This window comes from Hippocampus comes, unplaced genomic scaffold, assembly GCF_001891065.2.
Source record: "Hippocampus comes isolate QL1 unplaced genomic scaffold, H_comes_QL1_v1.1 scaffold39, whole genome shotgun sequence".
Lineage (NCBI taxonomy): Eukaryota > Metazoa > Chordata > Actinopteri > Syngnathiformes > Syngnathidae > Hippocampus > Hippocampus comes.
The window spans coordinates 83,115-99,470 of record NW_017842054.1 but is presented as its reverse complement, the minus strand read 5'-3'; the positions used below and the strand labels follow the sequence as shown (position 1 = coordinate 99,470).

General features: G+C 56.9%; 3 protein-coding genes and 1 long non-coding RNA gene across 10 annotated transcripts in view; 2 read left to right on the top strand and 2 right to left on the bottom strand.

The window, feature by feature from the left end:
- ppp2r5d (protein phosphatase 2, regulatory subunit B', delta) overlaps window positions 1–6,259 on the top strand; it is a 10,147-nt gene extending 3,888 nt beyond the window's left edge. Inside the window, exons 7-17 of one of the 3 annotated variants that reach the window (XM_019859993.1) lie at window positions 1,519–1,613; window positions 1,718–1,777; window positions 1,855–1,963; window positions 2,510–2,563; window positions 2,648–2,818; window positions 3,083–3,210; window positions 3,282–3,383; window positions 3,460–3,532; window positions 3,679–3,726; window positions 4,732–4,821; window positions 5,282–6,259. In XM_019859993.1, the coding sequence (XP_019715552.1) occupies window positions 1,519–1,613; window positions 1,718–1,777; window positions 1,855–1,963; window positions 2,510–2,563; window positions 2,648–2,818; window positions 3,083–3,210; window positions 3,282–3,383; window positions 3,460–3,532; window positions 3,679–3,726; window positions 4,732–4,821; window positions 5,282–5,425 (1,074 nt within the window). In that variant the 3' untranslated portion in view covers window positions 5,426–6,259. Of the gene's footprint in view, window positions 1–1,518; window positions 1,650–1,717; window positions 1,778–1,854; window positions 1,964–2,509; window positions 2,564–2,647; window positions 2,819–3,082; window positions 3,211–3,281; window positions 3,384–3,459; window positions 3,533–3,678; window positions 3,727–4,731; window positions 4,822–5,281 lie in introns of all 3 variants that reach the window. The other 2 variants (XM_019859992.1, XM_019859991.1) reach the window with 2 other exon arrangements.
- Window positions 6,260–6,733: 474 nt separating this feature from the next.
- LOC109510021 (uncharacterized) lies at window positions 6,734–11,663 on the top strand. Its single transcript, XR_002167038.1, has 2 exons — window positions 6,734–6,882; window positions 11,455–11,663. It is a non-coding gene; the product is annotated as an uncharacterized LOC109510021 (long non-coding RNA).
- On the bottom strand, window positions 6,969–8,578 carry mea1 (male-enhanced antigen 1). The gene is made up of 4 exons (XM_019860004.1): window positions 8,455–8,578; window positions 7,626–7,872; window positions 7,448–7,553; window positions 6,969–7,221 (listed from the first exon to the last, which is right to left on the bottom strand). The coding sequence occupies exons 2-4, from the start codon at window positions 7,854–7,856 to the stop codon at window positions 7,049–7,051; spliced, it is 510 nt and encodes a 169-aa protein (XP_019715563.1). The 5' UTR covers window positions 7,857–7,872; window positions 8,455–8,578; the 3' UTR covers window positions 6,969–7,048.
- Window positions 11,645–16,356, bottom strand: part of eml4 (EMAP like 4) — a 14,997-nt gene continuing 10,285 nt past the window's right edge. For 4 of the 5 annotated variants that reach the window (XM_019859986.1, XM_019859987.1, XM_019859989.1 and 1 more), the window contains 13 exons: window positions 16,220–16,315; window positions 16,007–16,141; window positions 15,696–15,828; window positions 15,341–15,489; window positions 15,138–15,263; window positions 14,360–14,491; window positions 14,206–14,273; window positions 14,032–14,120; window positions 13,495–13,592; window positions 13,243–13,330; window positions 13,046–13,144; window positions 12,798–12,928; window positions 11,645–12,718 (listed from right to left, as the gene is read on the bottom strand). In XM_019859986.1, the coding sequence (XP_019715545.1) occupies window positions 12,281–12,718; window positions 12,798–12,928; window positions 13,046–13,144; window positions 13,243–13,330; window positions 13,495–13,592; window positions 14,032–14,120; window positions 14,206–14,273; window positions 14,360–14,491; window positions 15,138–15,263; window positions 15,341–15,489; window positions 15,696–15,828; window positions 16,007–16,141; window positions 16,220–16,315 (1,782 nt within the window). In that variant the 3' untranslated portion in view covers window positions 11,645–12,280. The remainder of the gene's footprint in view (window positions 12,719–12,797; window positions 12,929–13,045; window positions 13,145–13,242; window positions 13,331–13,494; window positions 13,593–14,031; window positions 14,121–14,205; window positions 14,274–14,359; window positions 14,492–15,137; window positions 15,264–15,340; window positions 15,490–15,695; window positions 15,829–16,006; window positions 16,142–16,219; window positions 16,316–16,356) is intronic. The other variant, XM_019859988.1, reaches the window with a different exon arrangement.

Here is a 16,356-nt window from a genome sequence, read left to right as displayed (position 1 = left end):
ACAAGAGAAGATTGGCAGGTGGGTGGCCAGTGGGGGTGGAGGGGGGGTCATCGCTTGCCCGCTTGCCCGCTGACGCTTCTTTTGCTCCCCGGCAGTTTTCCGTCAACTTGTTCCGGACCCTTCCGCCCTCGTCCAACCCCGCGGGAGCGGAGTTTGACCCCGAGGAGGACGAGCCCACGCTGGAGGCCGCCTGGCCGCATCTGCAGGTCGTCGCTCTCGCCGGCGGACCGGACGCGACGCGGCGTGCGCAAACGTACAACGCCTGCTGTGATCTTTCTTCCCTCAGCTGGTTTACGAGTTCTTCCTTCGCTTCCTGGAGTCTCCGGACTTCCAAGCCAACGTGGCCAAAAAATACATGGACCAAAACTTTGTCTTGTCGGTAAGATCCCGGACCCCGACCGAAACGGCGCCGCGGGCCGGCCGCTCGGCCTCGCTCGGGACTCCCGGGCCCGGTACGCGCACAAGCGGTTTTGAAGTCCGCGAGGACTCAAGGCCACACGCACGGATGAGAAATCGGCCGCTGTAGAGTTTTTTCCGGTTCCGCGTCGGCTGCGCTCCCACCCGCGAAGCGCAGACTCGGTCCCGCCGTCCATCTCCAAATGAGTCCTCCGAGGCTGAAATCTCCCAAAAACCGAGAAGGGCGAAATTGCAAAACATCTCTCGGCTTTCCCCCCCCCCGAATGTCATGTCATGTCATTAAAAAAAAAGAAAAGCGCAAGACGACAGTGGACAAAATGTTGGCGACAGCAGAAAGCGCCCTTGAATGAGCAAGGTGTGTTTTGGGCAGGACGGGTGCGGTTTGGATTTTGGAGCGCTTCCTTGGCGCTCGCTCGGGTGGCTTCGTTGATCGGCTGCGTTGGGTCGAGAGGTGCCGTCTTTCCGCACGCGTGAAATCGCAATTATTGAACGCCTTCCATATCGAGATTGTCGCCCTGGCCCAAGTGGGCAACAGTTTGGAAAAAAAAAAAAAAAGGTTGAGTTTGATTTCTGAAACTGATTAAAACTCCAATTGTCATTCCGCTCCCCCAATTTTTTTTTTTTTTATCTCCTGGCTTCTCCAGTTTTTTTTCTCCAGCGCTGACAGTCCAGAGAAGCAAATTTCCACCGATTGGCTGCAATAAGAAAAGCCGATGAGGGTTGGGCTCCTCTCCAGCTTGACGCAACCCGTTTGCGCGGTCCCAATTGCGGCGCTGCGGAGCGAGGTCCCGCGAGGTCACCGCCGTCCAAATCCGTCAACGGAAAGCTCGCAATTGAGAGGACGGATGCCGCCTCGTCACCGCGGCCGTACTGCCGGAAGTTCAATTTCATTTCACGCCGGTTTCCGAAGCGTGTGAGCGTGTTTCCTGTCGCGCGCTGATTTTAATGGAAAAGAAAATGGAGACCTGGAAAAAAAAAAAAAAGCTCCACTCTCAGTTCGATGCGCGCGGAAGCGGCCGAGCCCGAGCGACATCTTCCGCTTGTCTTGCGCTCGTCCGCTTTGAGCTCGAAGGCGGGCGGGCGCCTTTGGCTCTTTTGCAGCTTCTGGAGCTGCTGGACAGCGAGGATCCTCGCGAAAGGGACTTCCTGAAGACCATCCTGCACCGCATCTACGGCAAGTTCCTGGGCCTGCGCGCGTACGTCCGGCGGCAGATCAACAACGTCTTCTACAGGTCGGCGGCGCCGCGGCGGCTCGCGTCCCGCCGCCGCGCCGCCGCTCACGGATCTTTGTCCCGCTCAGGTTCATCTACGAGACGGAACGTCACAACGGAATCGCGGAGCTCCTGGAGATCCTCGGGAGGTACGCCGGCAACACCCGGCACGCCGCAATGGAGATGGGGGGGGACCCGCCCTTTGACCCGCCCGCCTCTTTTGCAGCATCATCAACGGCTTCGCTCTTCCGCTCAAAGAAGAACACAAAATGTTCCTGATCCGGGTCCTCCTCCCCCTTCATAAGGTCAAGTCCCTCAGCGTCTACCACCCGCAGGTCAGTGGCCCTCCTCGCAACGCCCCGCGCGCGCTTCCCGGTGGCGGCGCCGCCGAACCGAGTCTCGCTGAGCGAGTGGCGGTCATTTTGAGAAAAGGGGAAGTGGCGCCGCAGTCCAACTTTTCTCACCTGAAATTGGGAGGGGGGGGGGGCGCGCGTTCCAAGTCAATGTCCGCCGTTTTTCACCGTCTGACGGAAGAACGGGCACCGCTGTGGGGCAAAAAGAAAAAAACATCAATCGGTCACCCGTGCCAGTGGATGAAAACTTGAATCGCGTCTGTCATTTTCGGGGTCAAAAGTCTGATGTCGGTTTGCTCGTCCCTCGACGAGCGGCTGCTCGCATTCCGCTGGATTTGTTTGCAGTTTTTGTGTCTTCGGGAGTGCAAATCCAGCACGTTTTTGTCCCGGTTTTGCACTCGAGGTGCGCGCTCGGCAGTCGCCGCTGTATTCTACCAGCGGGAGGTTCCCCCCTCGCTCACCGCGTCTCCTTGACAAACGCGGGGAAAGGCGCTCGGCAAGTCACCGGCCGCTCGCGCGTGTTTTCAGCTGGCGTACTGTGTGGTGCGGTTCCTGGAGAAGGACGGCAGTCTGACGGAACCGGTGAGTGGCCTCCGGTCCGCCTCGCGTCCTTTGCCGCGCCGGCCAGAAGGAGGCGCTAACGCCGGAACCTCTGTGAACTCCGAGGTGATCGCGGGCCTGCTCAAGTTGTGGCCCAAGACGCACAGTCCCAAGGAGGTGATGTTCCTCAACGAGCTGGAGGAAATCCTGGACGTCATGGAACCCGCCCAGTTCGTCAAAGTCCACCGGCCGCTCTTCCGCCAGCTGGCCAAGTGTGTCTCCAGCGCGCACTTCCAGGTAGGAGGCTTCCCGCGCTCTTCCAACGGCTTCGCCGAGGCAAAGACGGCGCGACGCAAAGTTTCGCGCGAGCGGGGGCCGGTTTGACGCCGAGGGGCCTCCGCCCGTCCGTCGACGGCCGGACGGGGCGTCCCCTCGGTCTCGGTCTTTCCCGCGCCTGGCCCCGCGTCGCAACGTGTTTTTGGACTGAGCCCGCAAACATTCCAAGGCGAGTCGAGTCCCGCGGCACGCCGATGACGACGCCGGCCGCGCGCTTGCGCTCAGGTGGCCGAACGCGCTCTCTACTACTGGAACAACGACTACATCATGAGCTTGATCAGCGACAACGCCGCCAGCATTCTTCCCATCATGTTTCCTGCTCTCTACAAGAACTCCAACAGCCACTGGAACAAGTAACGCGCGCACGCACGCACGCACGCGCGACCGGAGAGGAAGTTACGTGAAGCGCTCTTGTGTGTCTCAGGACCATCCACGGCCTGATCTACAACGCTCTCAAACTCTTCATGGAGATGAACCAGAAACTCTTTGACGACTGCACGCAACAGTACAAAAGCGACAAACACAAGTGAGAAGGCGGCGAAGGCGCCTGCGCCGGCTGCCCCCAACTCAACACGGCGCTCGCTCGCTTGCTGCGTTTGCAGGGAAAAGCACAAGATGAAGGAGCGAGAGCAAATGTGGAGCAAACTGGAAGAACTGGCCAGACGCAACCCTCGGGTAGGTTTGGCGCCGCGCCGCCTTGCGGAGGAACGGGCTTCGGGCACCTCCCTACCTCCTCCAACCTTCCAAAAGAGCGCGCTTTCGGCGTTCGAGGAAGGCGCCTTTGTGTGACTTTGACATGATGTGCGTCGGCTTTCCCTCAGAGTGATGAGCTCCTCCCCCCGCGCCCCGGACTCCACGCGCAGGAAGCGGTTAGTTCCTTCCCGCCGCCGCCGCCGTCGTCCTCATGTGCTTGTCTCTCTGATGGCGTCGCGCGTTCTCCCCGGAGAGCGCTCGCAACGCGCTCACCGACCTTTCCGCATCACGTGCGAAAACGGACGAGAAAAAAAAGCCACGCCGTCTGCCACATTTGCCGTGTTTGGAAAAATGGGCACCAAAGAGGAAGCCTGACGTCAAGTGGCCGCCGTCTCGATTGATTGGATGTTCGTTCTTGATTTGGGAGAGCCTGCTCACAAATCAATTCATGACACACACTCGAGTTGACATGACGCCGCGGGCCAGTTCCGTCTTTTTCGCCCACCCGCGCGCGGCACGAAGCGATGTTGGGATTGTTCCCGGCCCGAGCCGGCCGGGCCTCTTGGATCCGGTGATCGGCTCGGTCGGGTGCCGTGCGTCTGACAGTTGCTATGCCAACCGAAGCTACTTAACTGGGCATCATGCAAGTGTGCCGGCTGGCCCCGCCCCTTCTCACCACCGCTCTTCGGTTGGGTTTTTAGGGCAGGTGGCACTAAACGTGGACAAGCGCTGGCAATTTGGCAGCCAATCGGACGAGGCGGGTGGGGGGGGGCACCTTTGATCGTTTGACTCCATCTTGAAGGTATTTTTGCACCGCATTTTCTCGAGGCCACGTGGCACAAAAAGACAACTTTTTTTCAGGAATCTGTCATCCAGTTTTCAAAATTCTTTTTGACAGGCTGCCTCTCATCACGTTGTCGATGGGAGTGATCGGGAACTCAGGAAGGAGCGTTGGCACGCGCTTGGCATTCCTGACTCCCAGATCACTCCAAAGGGATTTCGAGCCCGCATTTTCATGTTCAACGTTTTGCGGGAAGTCTTGTCATGTCATGTCGCGCGACTTGAGGGAAATTGACTGCATTGCTCGTGCTGCTGCCTTTTCATCGTGTGTGTGTGTGTGTGTGTGTGTGTGTGTGTGTGTGTGTGTGTGTGTGTGTGTGTGTGTGTGGGCGTGCGTGCAGTTGTGTAGCGCGTCATCCACAGACGGAGACGTTCCGACGCAGGAGGACATCCAGCTGCTGAAGAAGGCGGTGGCAAGCCAAGCAGTGCTGGTAACACTCACTCACTCGATGAATCAATCGGTAGGGATGCAACGATATCCAAGTGTCACGGGATCAACCTCACCATACCATATCGCAGTCAAGTTGACGGTGTGTGTGTGTGTGTGTGTGTGTATACAAGCGCGCCTATTGGCTGAGCGGCGCAAAGTATCGCGGTCTAAGGCTGCGTTCGGTCGCGGGCGGACTCGAACGTCCTCCGGCGATGAGCGTGCCTCTCAAACGGAGGTGGCCAATGGAAATTCAACTGCACTAATAAATGAAGCACCAGGGGGCGCTGTGATTGCACCGATGGAAAAGAAGCCGGCCTACTTGGCCGTTGTGCTTCTTTTAATGTGGCCATTGGAATGGTGCGATGTTGCCGTTCTCGTTTCATCCCTATCAATCAATCAATCAGTCCTTCAGTTCATGGAACCATCAGCCAAAGGATTTTTTTTTTCCTGTGCGCATATAGGCAACGAAGGACTCGAGGATGGAACCAAAGGTGACTCGGAGGAAATCGGATCTTCCGCAGGACGTTTACACCATCAAAGCTTTGGAGGCGCACAAGAGGGCGGAGCGTTTCCTCACAGCCAATCAGGAGGCTCTCAGCTTATAAGAGCGGCCGGCCCCACCCTCGCCGCTCGCCGCGGATGTTTGAGGAGGCGCCGGCCGCGCGCGCTTGACTGCGCGCCGATCGCGGGACTTCCGCCAGCCCCGCCACCTCCGCGATCCCAGGCTGTGCAGCAAGTTGCCCTCCAACCTTTTGGCTGATCGCAGTGTGGCTGCCGTGGAAACGGCACATGCACACTCGTATATCTTAGGATCAACCTCCACGATTTTTAACGGGTTTTTTTCCCAACCACTTCTGGGAGGCAAGCCGACAGCGCTGCCAGTCGTGACCTGTGTGTGTGTATTGGTCGCGCGTCAGGTCGCTTGTTTCACACATCTCATGAGATTCGGCCTTACACATAGTGACGCGGGCCTTCCCGTGTGGACTGAACATTTTTACACACACACACACACACACACGCTGAGCTCAGGCCGTGTCCTCGGAATACGTCACTTCTGGCGCGACTCGACCCCACGTCGTTTGAAAAGGCACATTAAGCCTGTCCAAACTCGATGCGGTCCCCCCACAGGCTACACGAGGACGGAGCCTTTGAAGGCGTCCAAGGGTCCGGCCTTGGACACCCGCAAATTGAATTTGGAGACCACGTGCGGTCCGGTCGCAGCAGAAGTGACGTCACGCGGCCGAAAACGCGGCCTCATGGACACGGCTATCGGTGACCCGCGACTGGTCGCTGACCCGTCCATCATTTGTCTACGTGTGCCCGAACATTGGCTGGTCACCAGCCTGTCGTCTCCACGAGCCCCGTAATTTGATCGACAGCACAATGTCAGCTGGGAGAGTCAGATGAGCTCCAGGGAACGGGTGGACGGGCAGCAAGTCCAAACAAAAGAGCAGCAGTCGTCAACTTTTTAATGCCAAACTGTCTTCATCCATGTCAAAAGCTCCACAAGTGTCCTGCCGCCACACCGGGAAAACAAAAGTGACATGATCACCGAATGTGATTGGAATGTATTAAACATCACATCGTAACGTGCTAAGTTTCTCGTTTGAATGTGACAAGTTTGACTTGCACATGTGGCCCCGCAAAATTCAGCAATTCCTTCCGCTTGTGCTCGCTGGCAGAGTCTCTGGCCTGGTTTCGATTCGAATCCCTTATACATACATACACACACACACCCTAAAACGTGTGTGTGTGTGTGTATATATATATATATATACACACACATATATATATACATACACATATACATATATGATATATCTAACAGATACATATATGATAATATATATATACATATACACACACACACTATATGTATATATATATATATACACACACACACACACACAGTATATATAGATAGATGGGTGTGTGTGTGTGTGTGTGTGTGTACAGTATACCTATAAACTTTGATTTTGAAGATGCAATCAGCTGGTCACCTGACCCGGAGGTCAATGTTAGCATGTTAACACATGAAATTTATCATGTGTTAATTTTGTGTGTGCTGTTGTTTGGCCGCAACATGTTAGCATGACAATGCAAACAGAGACAAGAGAAAATCAAGCGGATGAAACACACTGTAACTCATAAAAGGAAGCTCAGTCAATCTTGATGTTTGTCACGTGCGCATTAGCCAGGTGGAACATCAAAGAGCAAAAGGCATTTCCTCAGGTGCCGTTGAGGCCGGCGCGCCGCAGGCCAGCGGCGGCGCGGCGGTCGCTCAGCGTGCGCCGAACGACGTCCTCCCACTGGTCGTCGGAGATCTCTCGCGCCCACGCCGGCACGCCCGGCGACGGCAGAGCCACCGCCGCCATGGTCCTCTTCACCAGCTCCACGTGGGCTGCGGGAGAAGAACAGAAGACGTTTTGGCAGGCTGGGCCTCCGCCGCCAATCCAAATGCCGTTGTAGCCATTGTGGAGTCGGCAATTTGAGTGCATTCATTCATCGACACGGTCCCAAATCATCACGAGGAGATTTGGGGGAACTTGATCGTTTGATGTTGCGGTTTCGAATGCCTCAGCGAGAGCGTCTCCTCCTTCCTCGCGGTCATAAAAAGGCGGACTGACCGGCATCCATGGGGATGGAGGCGCGGCTCCTCTCGGCGGCCGCGCCGTCGGGGTCGTCTTCGTCGCTGTCAGAGGACGGGGCCTCGGGGAGGTGCAGACCCATCACCTGCGCCGCAAAAACACGCCATGAGGCCAAGACCCGCAAGTCAAAGTCGGCCCCGGGCCGGCCGGCTCCGACCTCCATCCTACGCTGGAGATTGCCGTCCCCCGCGGCGTCGTCCCCGTCCTGACTCAGGGGCTGGTACGAGTAGCCCGCCCCCCCGTCCTCATCTGCGGGGACCTCTTGGGCCGGACCCTCGCCCTCCTGATCCTCCTCGCCGCCGCTCCACGCCGCCGCTGCGACTGCATCTCCGTCATGCGGGCTCTTGTCGTCATCCTCACAAGGTGGGAAAACTCGCTCTGGTCCCATGGCGGGAGGGCCACCGCTGGGGGGAGGCAGCAAACGGTACCGCTGCTTTGTGATTTGCTCAAATGACCTTGAATCGTGTCATTGTTCTTCATTGTCTCGGTTCATCATTCATGCGAATTCACTGCTCATGTTAACGACGCGTGGCCAGCGGTCGACTCGGGTGCTCCTCGGGGGACACCGCGTCGGCGAGGCCTCCGCATCTGGCGCGAAACTCTCAAATCTCTTCGCAACGTCCGTGGAGTTCATCGGGGGTCTGCTGCTCGCCGTAAAGAATTGTGGCTAAGACGCCCCCCCCCCCCTTCTTGTCGACGATGGTTCGAAGCGAACTTGGCGAAACGTGCATTTGTACAGTTGCAACGAGCTATGTTCCGAGTACTTGCGCGTCTACTCGCACGGACACGAAAGGAAAAGTTGGGAAGCCGAAAGGAGAATCCGAAGAGAGCGTCGGAGTCCAAACAAGCGCATTTTAGCTTGCTCGTTTGCCTGGCGCCGCCGAAGCTAAGTGCTAACCAGCGCTTGCACTCCGCGATGTTGATGCCGCGCGACGTACCCCGGGTGACGCTGACACGACTGCAAAATGGAACTTTGCTCGACTCACCTGTCGTGTTTGCCAAATGTCCCGTCGGTGCGCGAGGAGCCGCCAAGACGCGTTACAAGCGCGGAGCGTTTGGACGTCGACGCCTGCCTTACGTCATAGCAACGCGCCCGTACCGCCTTCGCCTGAGTATGGCGTCACAAAGCTCAACGGCAACGAACTTCTGGCTGGAAGAAGGGAATAAATCTCTCAACCGTTTGTCAAAGTAATATTCATTCAAACAAAACAGAAGTGTTTGTCGAACAACATCTGGAGCGCACGCGAATTACCCATGCCCAGCACAGCACCCGTCCACCAAATTTTTCATGGTCTTGTGGGTCGACGAGTCTGGATTTCGGGCCATCAACCACGGAAAGAGGCAAAGGCTTGGGAATACTTCCATCCGCACACCCGGCCTTTCAAATAGGGCCTGTAAACAGCGACGGGAATTCAAAGCAGAGGGTTTTAAATTAGTGTTAGGGTTTCAATGTAGAGTTTCAACATAGGTTGAGGGCAATGTTGGACCTGAACGAGTTCAATGAACCAAAGTTGAAGAACTCGTTGCGTAAAGTGAACGTCCTGTTTTTTTTTTGTTTTTTTTTTTTTTGCTTGGTGAACGATTTCACAGGAACGGCGGTTCATTGTTGTTCAAGAGTGCAAGGTTTTCTCTTGTTAGGCGACAAAAATAAAACCCCGCAGAACACGCTGTCAATATTTATTTATCTCGAATCATTTGGTCACCAAGAGTCCAACGGCCTACAACGTCATCAAAATGAGACGCGTTCTTGTCGTCCGCACGAGCGATTTCGACCAATTTCCAATTCCCGCACTCCATCCTACGGCCCTCGTTTCAGGGCACTCACGTCGTAGAAAAGGAGGCAGTGTTCGAGAGCGCGTGGGAGTTCTTTTTCTTGGGTGCTTGTTTTTTTTTCATGTTAGCATCTTTTTTCTTGTTTATTTTGCCATTATTTTTTCTTGTTTGGGATTTTTAATTTTCACGCGTGTTTCGTAATGAGTTTTTGTTTGCAGTTTGTGTGTGTGCGTGCGTGTTTGATTTGCACCGAAGGGCGACCGTATCAAACTGACCAAACAGAGCAAAGGTTAAATAAAGTGCGCGTGGACACACGCAGTCGACTGACCCACAAGCAGCCTATACAGTGTGAGTGAGCGCGCGCGTGCGTCGGGGCAGAGAATAAATAGTTCAACTTTGCCCCCTTCGAGCCATTTTGCAGTTTCCCGCTCGTGTACAGCGACCCACCATGAAGCCGTTCCTGTTCCTGCTGCTGCTACTGCTGCCCGTCTGTTCAGGTTTCTTTTGCGCTTCTCAGACTAGGACGTGTTGTCGTGTGTCCCGTTCAAAGAGTTCCACCGCTTGTGTGCGTCCCAGCAGCGGAATTTCGCATCGACTGTTACAGCCGAGACCCGCTGGGGATGCAGCCGCCCGTCCTGAACTGCAGGAGTGATGTCGAGCAGGCGTGCTACAGCAGAGGTTCGAAGTCATCGCACACCGGCGACGAAGTAAGGCGCTTCGGACGTTTGACTTGGCGCTTTTTTTTGTGCTTCGCTGCGCAGACAACGGCGAGAAAGGCTGCGTGACGTTGGAAAAGTGCTCTCGTCCCGGATGGACGTGTTGCGACGGCTCCCTCTGCAACCTGTGAGCCCTTCGGCCAATAAACGAGCGCGGCGATCCGCCCGCTCGTCTCACTTAGTGATCGACACGTAAGAGCTCATTTCGCTCGTCGACGTCATTTCAAAAAGTGTGGAGGCAAAAGTATTGCAATGAAAATAACACAGGAATCAACCATTCAATCAAATAAAGCGTCATGCTCCTGATCATTAGATGTTAGGAGCGACACGAGTGAAACCTGCTCAACTCTCCGGTGTTCTTTTTCCCCACGGTTAGGGGCTGAAATTAACTATCGGCCCAAGATACCTCCTCCTTTTTGAAGCAAACCGTTGAACGGGCTGATATTTGAACATTGGTAAGAATGACGTCAGCACGAAGATTCACCCTCCCACCCCCCGCCGGAAAAACTCCGCAAAGTAATTTCAGGGCACGCCAGCCCAACAAAGTCGGCGAAGGGTGGCGGCGGGCACTCTATCCGCTATTTGTTTCCTGTCTTACTTGCTCCTTGTCCCGTTGGGTTTTCAAACACATTTGCCTCGCGATGTGAATGCTCATTTGTCTCTCCACGCGCCCCGCGACTGACTGGCGACCAGTTCAGGGTGCGGTCCGCCTTCCGCCCGAAGTCAGCTGGGATAGGCTACCGCAACTCCTCGTGACCCGGTTCCGACGTCGTGACCACACTGGGCTCCTTGGCATTCGCTCACGCTGGCCTGACCGCACCGGCCAGTACAAATGGCATAAAGACGATGAAATCAACACATTCTTGCTGGAAAAAAAAATCCAAATTTGGACTTTTACCCACTTCAATTTAGCAATCATCATTGCACTTTTTTGGCACACCAGCTTCAATCCTTCCGTATGGAAAGGCTTCAAAAATATATCAAGACCAGAAAATGTCAAAAGTTAGATTTTATACTGAGAGGAAAAAAAATTACCATGCAAAAAAAGGAACTACTCAACAAAAACTGATCATATTACATGGGGATTGGGGAAACAGAGCCGGTGACGTTTTGTCACGGCCACCAAAACATGGCTCACGGTGGCCCGATAACAAAAAGGCGCGATTGGAGGACCCGGCGCACACCGTCCACCCAAAAAGAAAAAAACAAGGAAGGTGCCCTCTAGGCAGCGGAACAAGCTGGGGCAAAATCACCTTTGCGGTCTGTGAGGTTCCAATAGAAAGGAGCAGGAAGCTGGCAGGTGGACTGGCTCACAGCCGCTCAACAGGATAGCAAGAAGACGTTTTAGCGCAAGCGCCGGCCACCCGAGTCGGGCGACTGGCAATGTTCATCCATTTCTTTTCTTGTTGGAGCGTGACGGAAGCAGCCGCCTTTCGTCTGCCGCCGTCAAACCCACGCAACGTTTCAGCTTCGGGCTGAACGCACAGTCTGTCCAAGGTGTGTGTGTGTGTGTGTGTGTGTTAAGAGCGGATTTGTCCCGATAATCAGGTCTGACAACCTTGAATCACCGAAAATACATTTCTACGCCAAAGCCACTCGAGTCATTTGACTCGCTAACGGAATGTAGCCAATCAGGGAAGCGCCCAGAAACAAAAGCAAAATATGCCCTATTCAAGGTTGGTTGGGGTTTTTTGGGGGGGGGGGGGCATAAAAGTGGGCTCCCGAGATGGCTGCAAGTATTTTCCAGATGAAGTCTTTTCTTTCCAACTTTTCCATCGTCCGCAATTCCTTGGGAAACCCCCGTGGAGCAAGGATGCATATCTGGGAGGTTGCCTTCTTGGTTTTTTTTTTTGAGAGATCGCACACACGCGCGTCATTTTGGCCTCAAAGGACGAGGTTGGTGCTGAAACACAATCTTCAAGCGCGTGCTGTTCCGCGCCGACGCGAACAGAGCGCACCACATCGAGCGGCACCAAACATGGTTCATTTTTTCTGTCTCGGCGCGCGTGCCGCGTCAGAGAAACAATCTCGGAAGGTTGAAAGAATGTTTTCGTGTCGAGCGGGCCCGACAGCCGCAAAGGTTTTTGGAATGTGGAAGCGCGAGAACAACATGCTCACCTAATGCCAACTACATGAAAACTCCACACGGAAGGGCGCCAGAGACTTTGGAACCGCAAACCTTAAAAACGCGACGCAGTCCCGCTGGACCGGCACACGGCGCCGCCGGAGTCGGCCGCATTTGATCGGCGAGCGAAGCCCGAGGAGATTTCCAAAATGTTCGAAATGACGCCCGACGTTGGCCCACCTTTGCCTCGCGGGCGGCCTACGAAGGGGGCGTGAGCGGCCGCGCGGCCGCATCGTCGTCGGATGCGAGCGGCTCGTCGTCATCGGGCGCATCGGCGGCAACTGGGTTGCGGTCGCCGCGCGCCGCCGCGTCATCATCAGGTGCGGCCGCATCGGCATCGGGCGCGACCGGCTCGTCGTCGTCAGCCGCATGTCGGTTGTCGTCGCCGCGCGCGGCCGCATCGCCGGCCTCCAAAGCGTCTTGGGGACTTTGCGAAGCGGACTCGGGAGGGGACGGGGATAACTCCGCGGAGGGAGGCGGGGGCGAAGAGTCCGGCGGCGGATTGCCCTTGTCGACCAAGCGCCATTGGAGGATGCTGGTGTCCTTGCCGCCCGTGGAGATCAGGTGACTGTCGTCGAACAGGAAGCTGACGTTGGTCACGTGACTGCTGTGAGCGCTGTACTTGTGGCTGGGAGCCTGCGGGCCAACCCACGGGGAGAATCGCGAGGCGTTAGCGGGGCGGCGGCGTTAGCGGCGCGCCGGTCGCGGGGCTCACCTTGGCGGTGGCGCACGGGTACGAGAAGAGGTGAACTTTGCAGAAGTCGTCGGCCAGCGCCAGCACCTTCCTGTTGTGCGAGCGGATCACGGCGTTGATGTCCGTCCCGTCCGAGCCCTCCGGCCACACGCCTGACGCGCGCGGACACACGAAAACCTTCAGCAAAAAGCCGATCGCCCGCCGGCTCTCTTGCGCGCCCGCTTTCGCACTCGGACGCACGTACAACCGGAGTGAGCACGCGCACTAACCGAAGACGTGGTATCCCAGCACGCACGTGTACGTGGCCCAGTCGATGTCTTTGCACTCCGAGCGATTTCGGATGTATTTGCAGCCGTTTGGAACGTCCCCTAAATGAGAAGGAGAAGGAGAAAAAGAGGAAGCCCAAGCCTAAACACGCACGCACATCCGTAAGAGCGCGCGCGCGCGGCAACGCGTGCACACTGACAGTAGAGAATCTCGTAGTCGCCAGAGTTGGACATGATGAAGTTGTTGTCAGGCGACCAATCCAAGTGTGTGATGTAACTGGAGTGACCCTGGAAAGACGGAGGAGGACTCATCAGCGGCTTGACATTGCAGGGTTTGTTCCTTCAAACGGCAACGGGAGACACGATGGCCAACGACACCCGGCGCGGCGGCCGCCGCCTTACTCGCTCGCGTTCCCCCGAAAAGCGGCCAACGAGGCGGCCTCGCGACTTACCGAGCACTTTCCGTATCGACTGTACTTTCGTCCTTGGTCGGCCACGCTGTACACGTAAATGAAGTTGTCGTGGGATCCCACCGCCAGCAGGGCGCCGTCTGCGCGCACACACAGTCGGACACGCCGCAGCCGTCATATTCCGCACTCGGTGCGCGCCCGCGGCGTTTCCCACATTGGCCGGCACGCCGCCCGATCGCTTAGCACGGCGCGGCGGCGGTCCTGCGCTTGATTCTGGCATTTGTGCTTTTCTTCGTCTTTTGAAATATTCAAAATATCCAAATATTCATGCCTCGGCCGATCATTCGATTGAGTCGTCCGCTAAAATCCATTTCAATTCAAACTGTTAACTTTTGAGTTGTGACCCAAATGCATTTTTATTGCTCGGGCGCTTTCAGATCAGCTGCAGCGAAGAGAAGCTGTTATCTGATGAACGATTCCATCAGTGACTGGGGTAATCATCCATGCCCGCCCCCAACCCAGTCACCGACTCCGCCCCCTGGATGTCACCAGACCGTTTCAGCAATTGACTCCACCCACCTACAGAGAAGCGCATGACAGACAGCTGCTCGTTGCCGTCCGTGTGGATGGCGACCAGGTCTGTGGTCTCGGCGTCCAGCACGAACCACCTGTGACACACACACACACACACACGGACGTCAGCCCCGCCCACCGGGCCGGCCAGCCCCCGCCCACCCTCGCCGCAACACTAACTTTCCCGAATGCGTTCCAATGACCACCACTCGCCCGCCGGGATGGAAGTCGGCGCAGTGGCCGTGTTCCTGCGGGAGGGGCACAACCGTCAATCGACAACAAAGACGCCCGAGCGGACGCGGCGTCGTCGGGAGAGCACGACGCGGTCGCCGACCTCCAAGCTGCGACTCCAGCGCAGCTTGTGATCGGTGGAATTCCACAGGCACACCAGACGGTCCTGGGCGCACGTCAGGAACAAATCCTTGGACGGGTGCGCCGCCAAGCCCCACAGCTCGTCCGTGTGACCCTGAAGACACGGCGTCCGCAGGCGTCACCGTGGCGCCGAGCCGCGCGCGCGCGCTGTGTCGGTGACCGGAAAGATGGCCGCCGGTTTTGAGCATTTCCGCCGTACCGTGTCCGATCACGCTATCCTTTCAGGAACAAAACTAACAAAAGCAAGAGCACGCTTGCTTCTTCCACCAGGGGGAGAAAAAAAAAAGTTGACCTTTTCTGCTCTTGAGTTAACCAGCAGCAGAACACGGGTTGCCTTGAGCAAAAACAAGAACCAACGAAAACGAGCCATTCGTGAAACAAAAAGGTCATGCGGACGGGGGACTTGATGCGGACACGGGTTGGGCGTTGGCGCCACCTCAAGTTGGATTCCAAACAACAAAAGAGCAGACCGACAAAGGCGGAAGTCATCGCTCTGTTTACGGACACGAAGAACGGCGCCCGCCGCGAGTGCTCCGGGAGAACGTCGGCGGGCGCCGTTTGCCATCAGGTGCGCGGCGCTTTCTCCCCACGCCCATTCGCCCTTTCCACCCTGGTCTGCGAGCACACGCGCCGACACTTGCCCGACTTCCAACACGTCGCCTGGCTCCATCGAGGCGACGAGCCAAGATCCCCCCCCCCGATGGCAAGGGGGCGCTCTAACCGGCGACGGCGGCCCTCACCTGCACTTCCACCGTGAAGCCGTCGTGGAAGGTCCCCCGCAGGATAAAGTTGCGTGACGTCCCCACCAGAAACTCGACCCCCTTCCCTTCGCACACGGCCCGGATGCTTCCGTATTGGTCCGGGACCTTCAGACACCGACACGCCGTGAGACGTCACGAGTGACAATTAAGTGTGCGCGCGCTCGCTCACGCGCGCGCCGCACCTCGATGTCTCGCTCGGCTCGGACGTGGTGGTCCCACAGGATGATCTTGCGGTCTTTTCCTCCTCCGCTCAGCAGGGTGCCGCTTCTCATCTGGCACAGGCAGAACACGCTGCCCTCGTGACCTTTCACCTGACGGCTGATCTGAAAGGCTGCGCCGCAAAAGAAGAAAAGCTCAAGTTTCAAAGCTTGCCGGGCCTCGGCGGAAACCGAGCAAATTGCAGAAATGAAAAGCAAAACAAAGAAGCGCCACTTTTCTTTTTGTCCGTCCCATTCTTGGCGTGTTCGAAAAGCGAGCAAAAAGGCAGTCGGACGGAGCTTCGAGCCACGCGGCGCTCTGCCGTGACCTCGCCCTCACCTCTCGGTCCTTTCCCAGAAGTCTCAGCGGCACTCCGGGTCCACACCAGCAGGACGCCTCCCGAGTCCCCGGTCAGAATGTCTCCGTTGTTCAGGAAGGCCAGGCACTGGATGAACTTGGGCTTCTCGTATTTCTGTCCAACGACACCGGCCGCGCGCACACGCACAAGACTGGAGATGCGCTTCGGGACTCAACCGCGCCGCGATTTCAACAAAGGCCGAAAACGGCGACCGTCGCAGATGATTCTGTTTCTTCCGCTCGTTGAATTTTTCGATCTGCGCGCGCGCGCGGAGGAAGGCGGGCGTAGCTACCCCGAAGATGCCCTGCTTCCGGGCCAGCGAGGTGCCGCTCCAGGCCCAGAAGAAGATGTGAGACTTTCCGCAGGTGATGATGGTGTTGGGGTCCGCGGGGTGGAACTCCACGACCAGGACCACGTCGGTGGTGGTCTGCAAAGCGCCGCCGCAGGAGACGAAGGTGAGGCGGGACGCAAAAGAGCCTCAAGGGGGGCGGGCGGCTGCGCGCACCTTGATCTCGGCCATCTTGGACTTCTTCTGCCAGTCCCAGACGCTCAACATGTGGTCGTTGGAGTCGTCCACCACGCTCAGATGCTGGCCCGAGTCCTGAGGCGACAAATGCGCGGGTGAGCCCGGGAGGGGGGGGG

What these genes read in the sequence shown, in the direction of transcription:
- mea1 (XM_019860004.1), bottom strand. Translation starts at nt 7,856, where the DNA reads ATGGGACCAGAGCGAGTTTTCCCACCTTGTGAGGATGACGACAAGAGC. An exon ending in ATCTCCAGCGTAGGATGGAG is followed by an intron (nt 7,554 to 7,625) that starts GTCGGAGCCGGC and finishes TTTGCGGCGCAG; the next exon opens with GTGATGGGTCTGCACCTCCC. An exon ending in CTCCATCCCCATGGATGCCG is followed by an intron (nt 7,222 to 7,447) that starts GTCAGTCCGCCT and finishes CTTCTCCCGCAG; the next exon opens with CCCACGTGGAGCTGGTGAAG.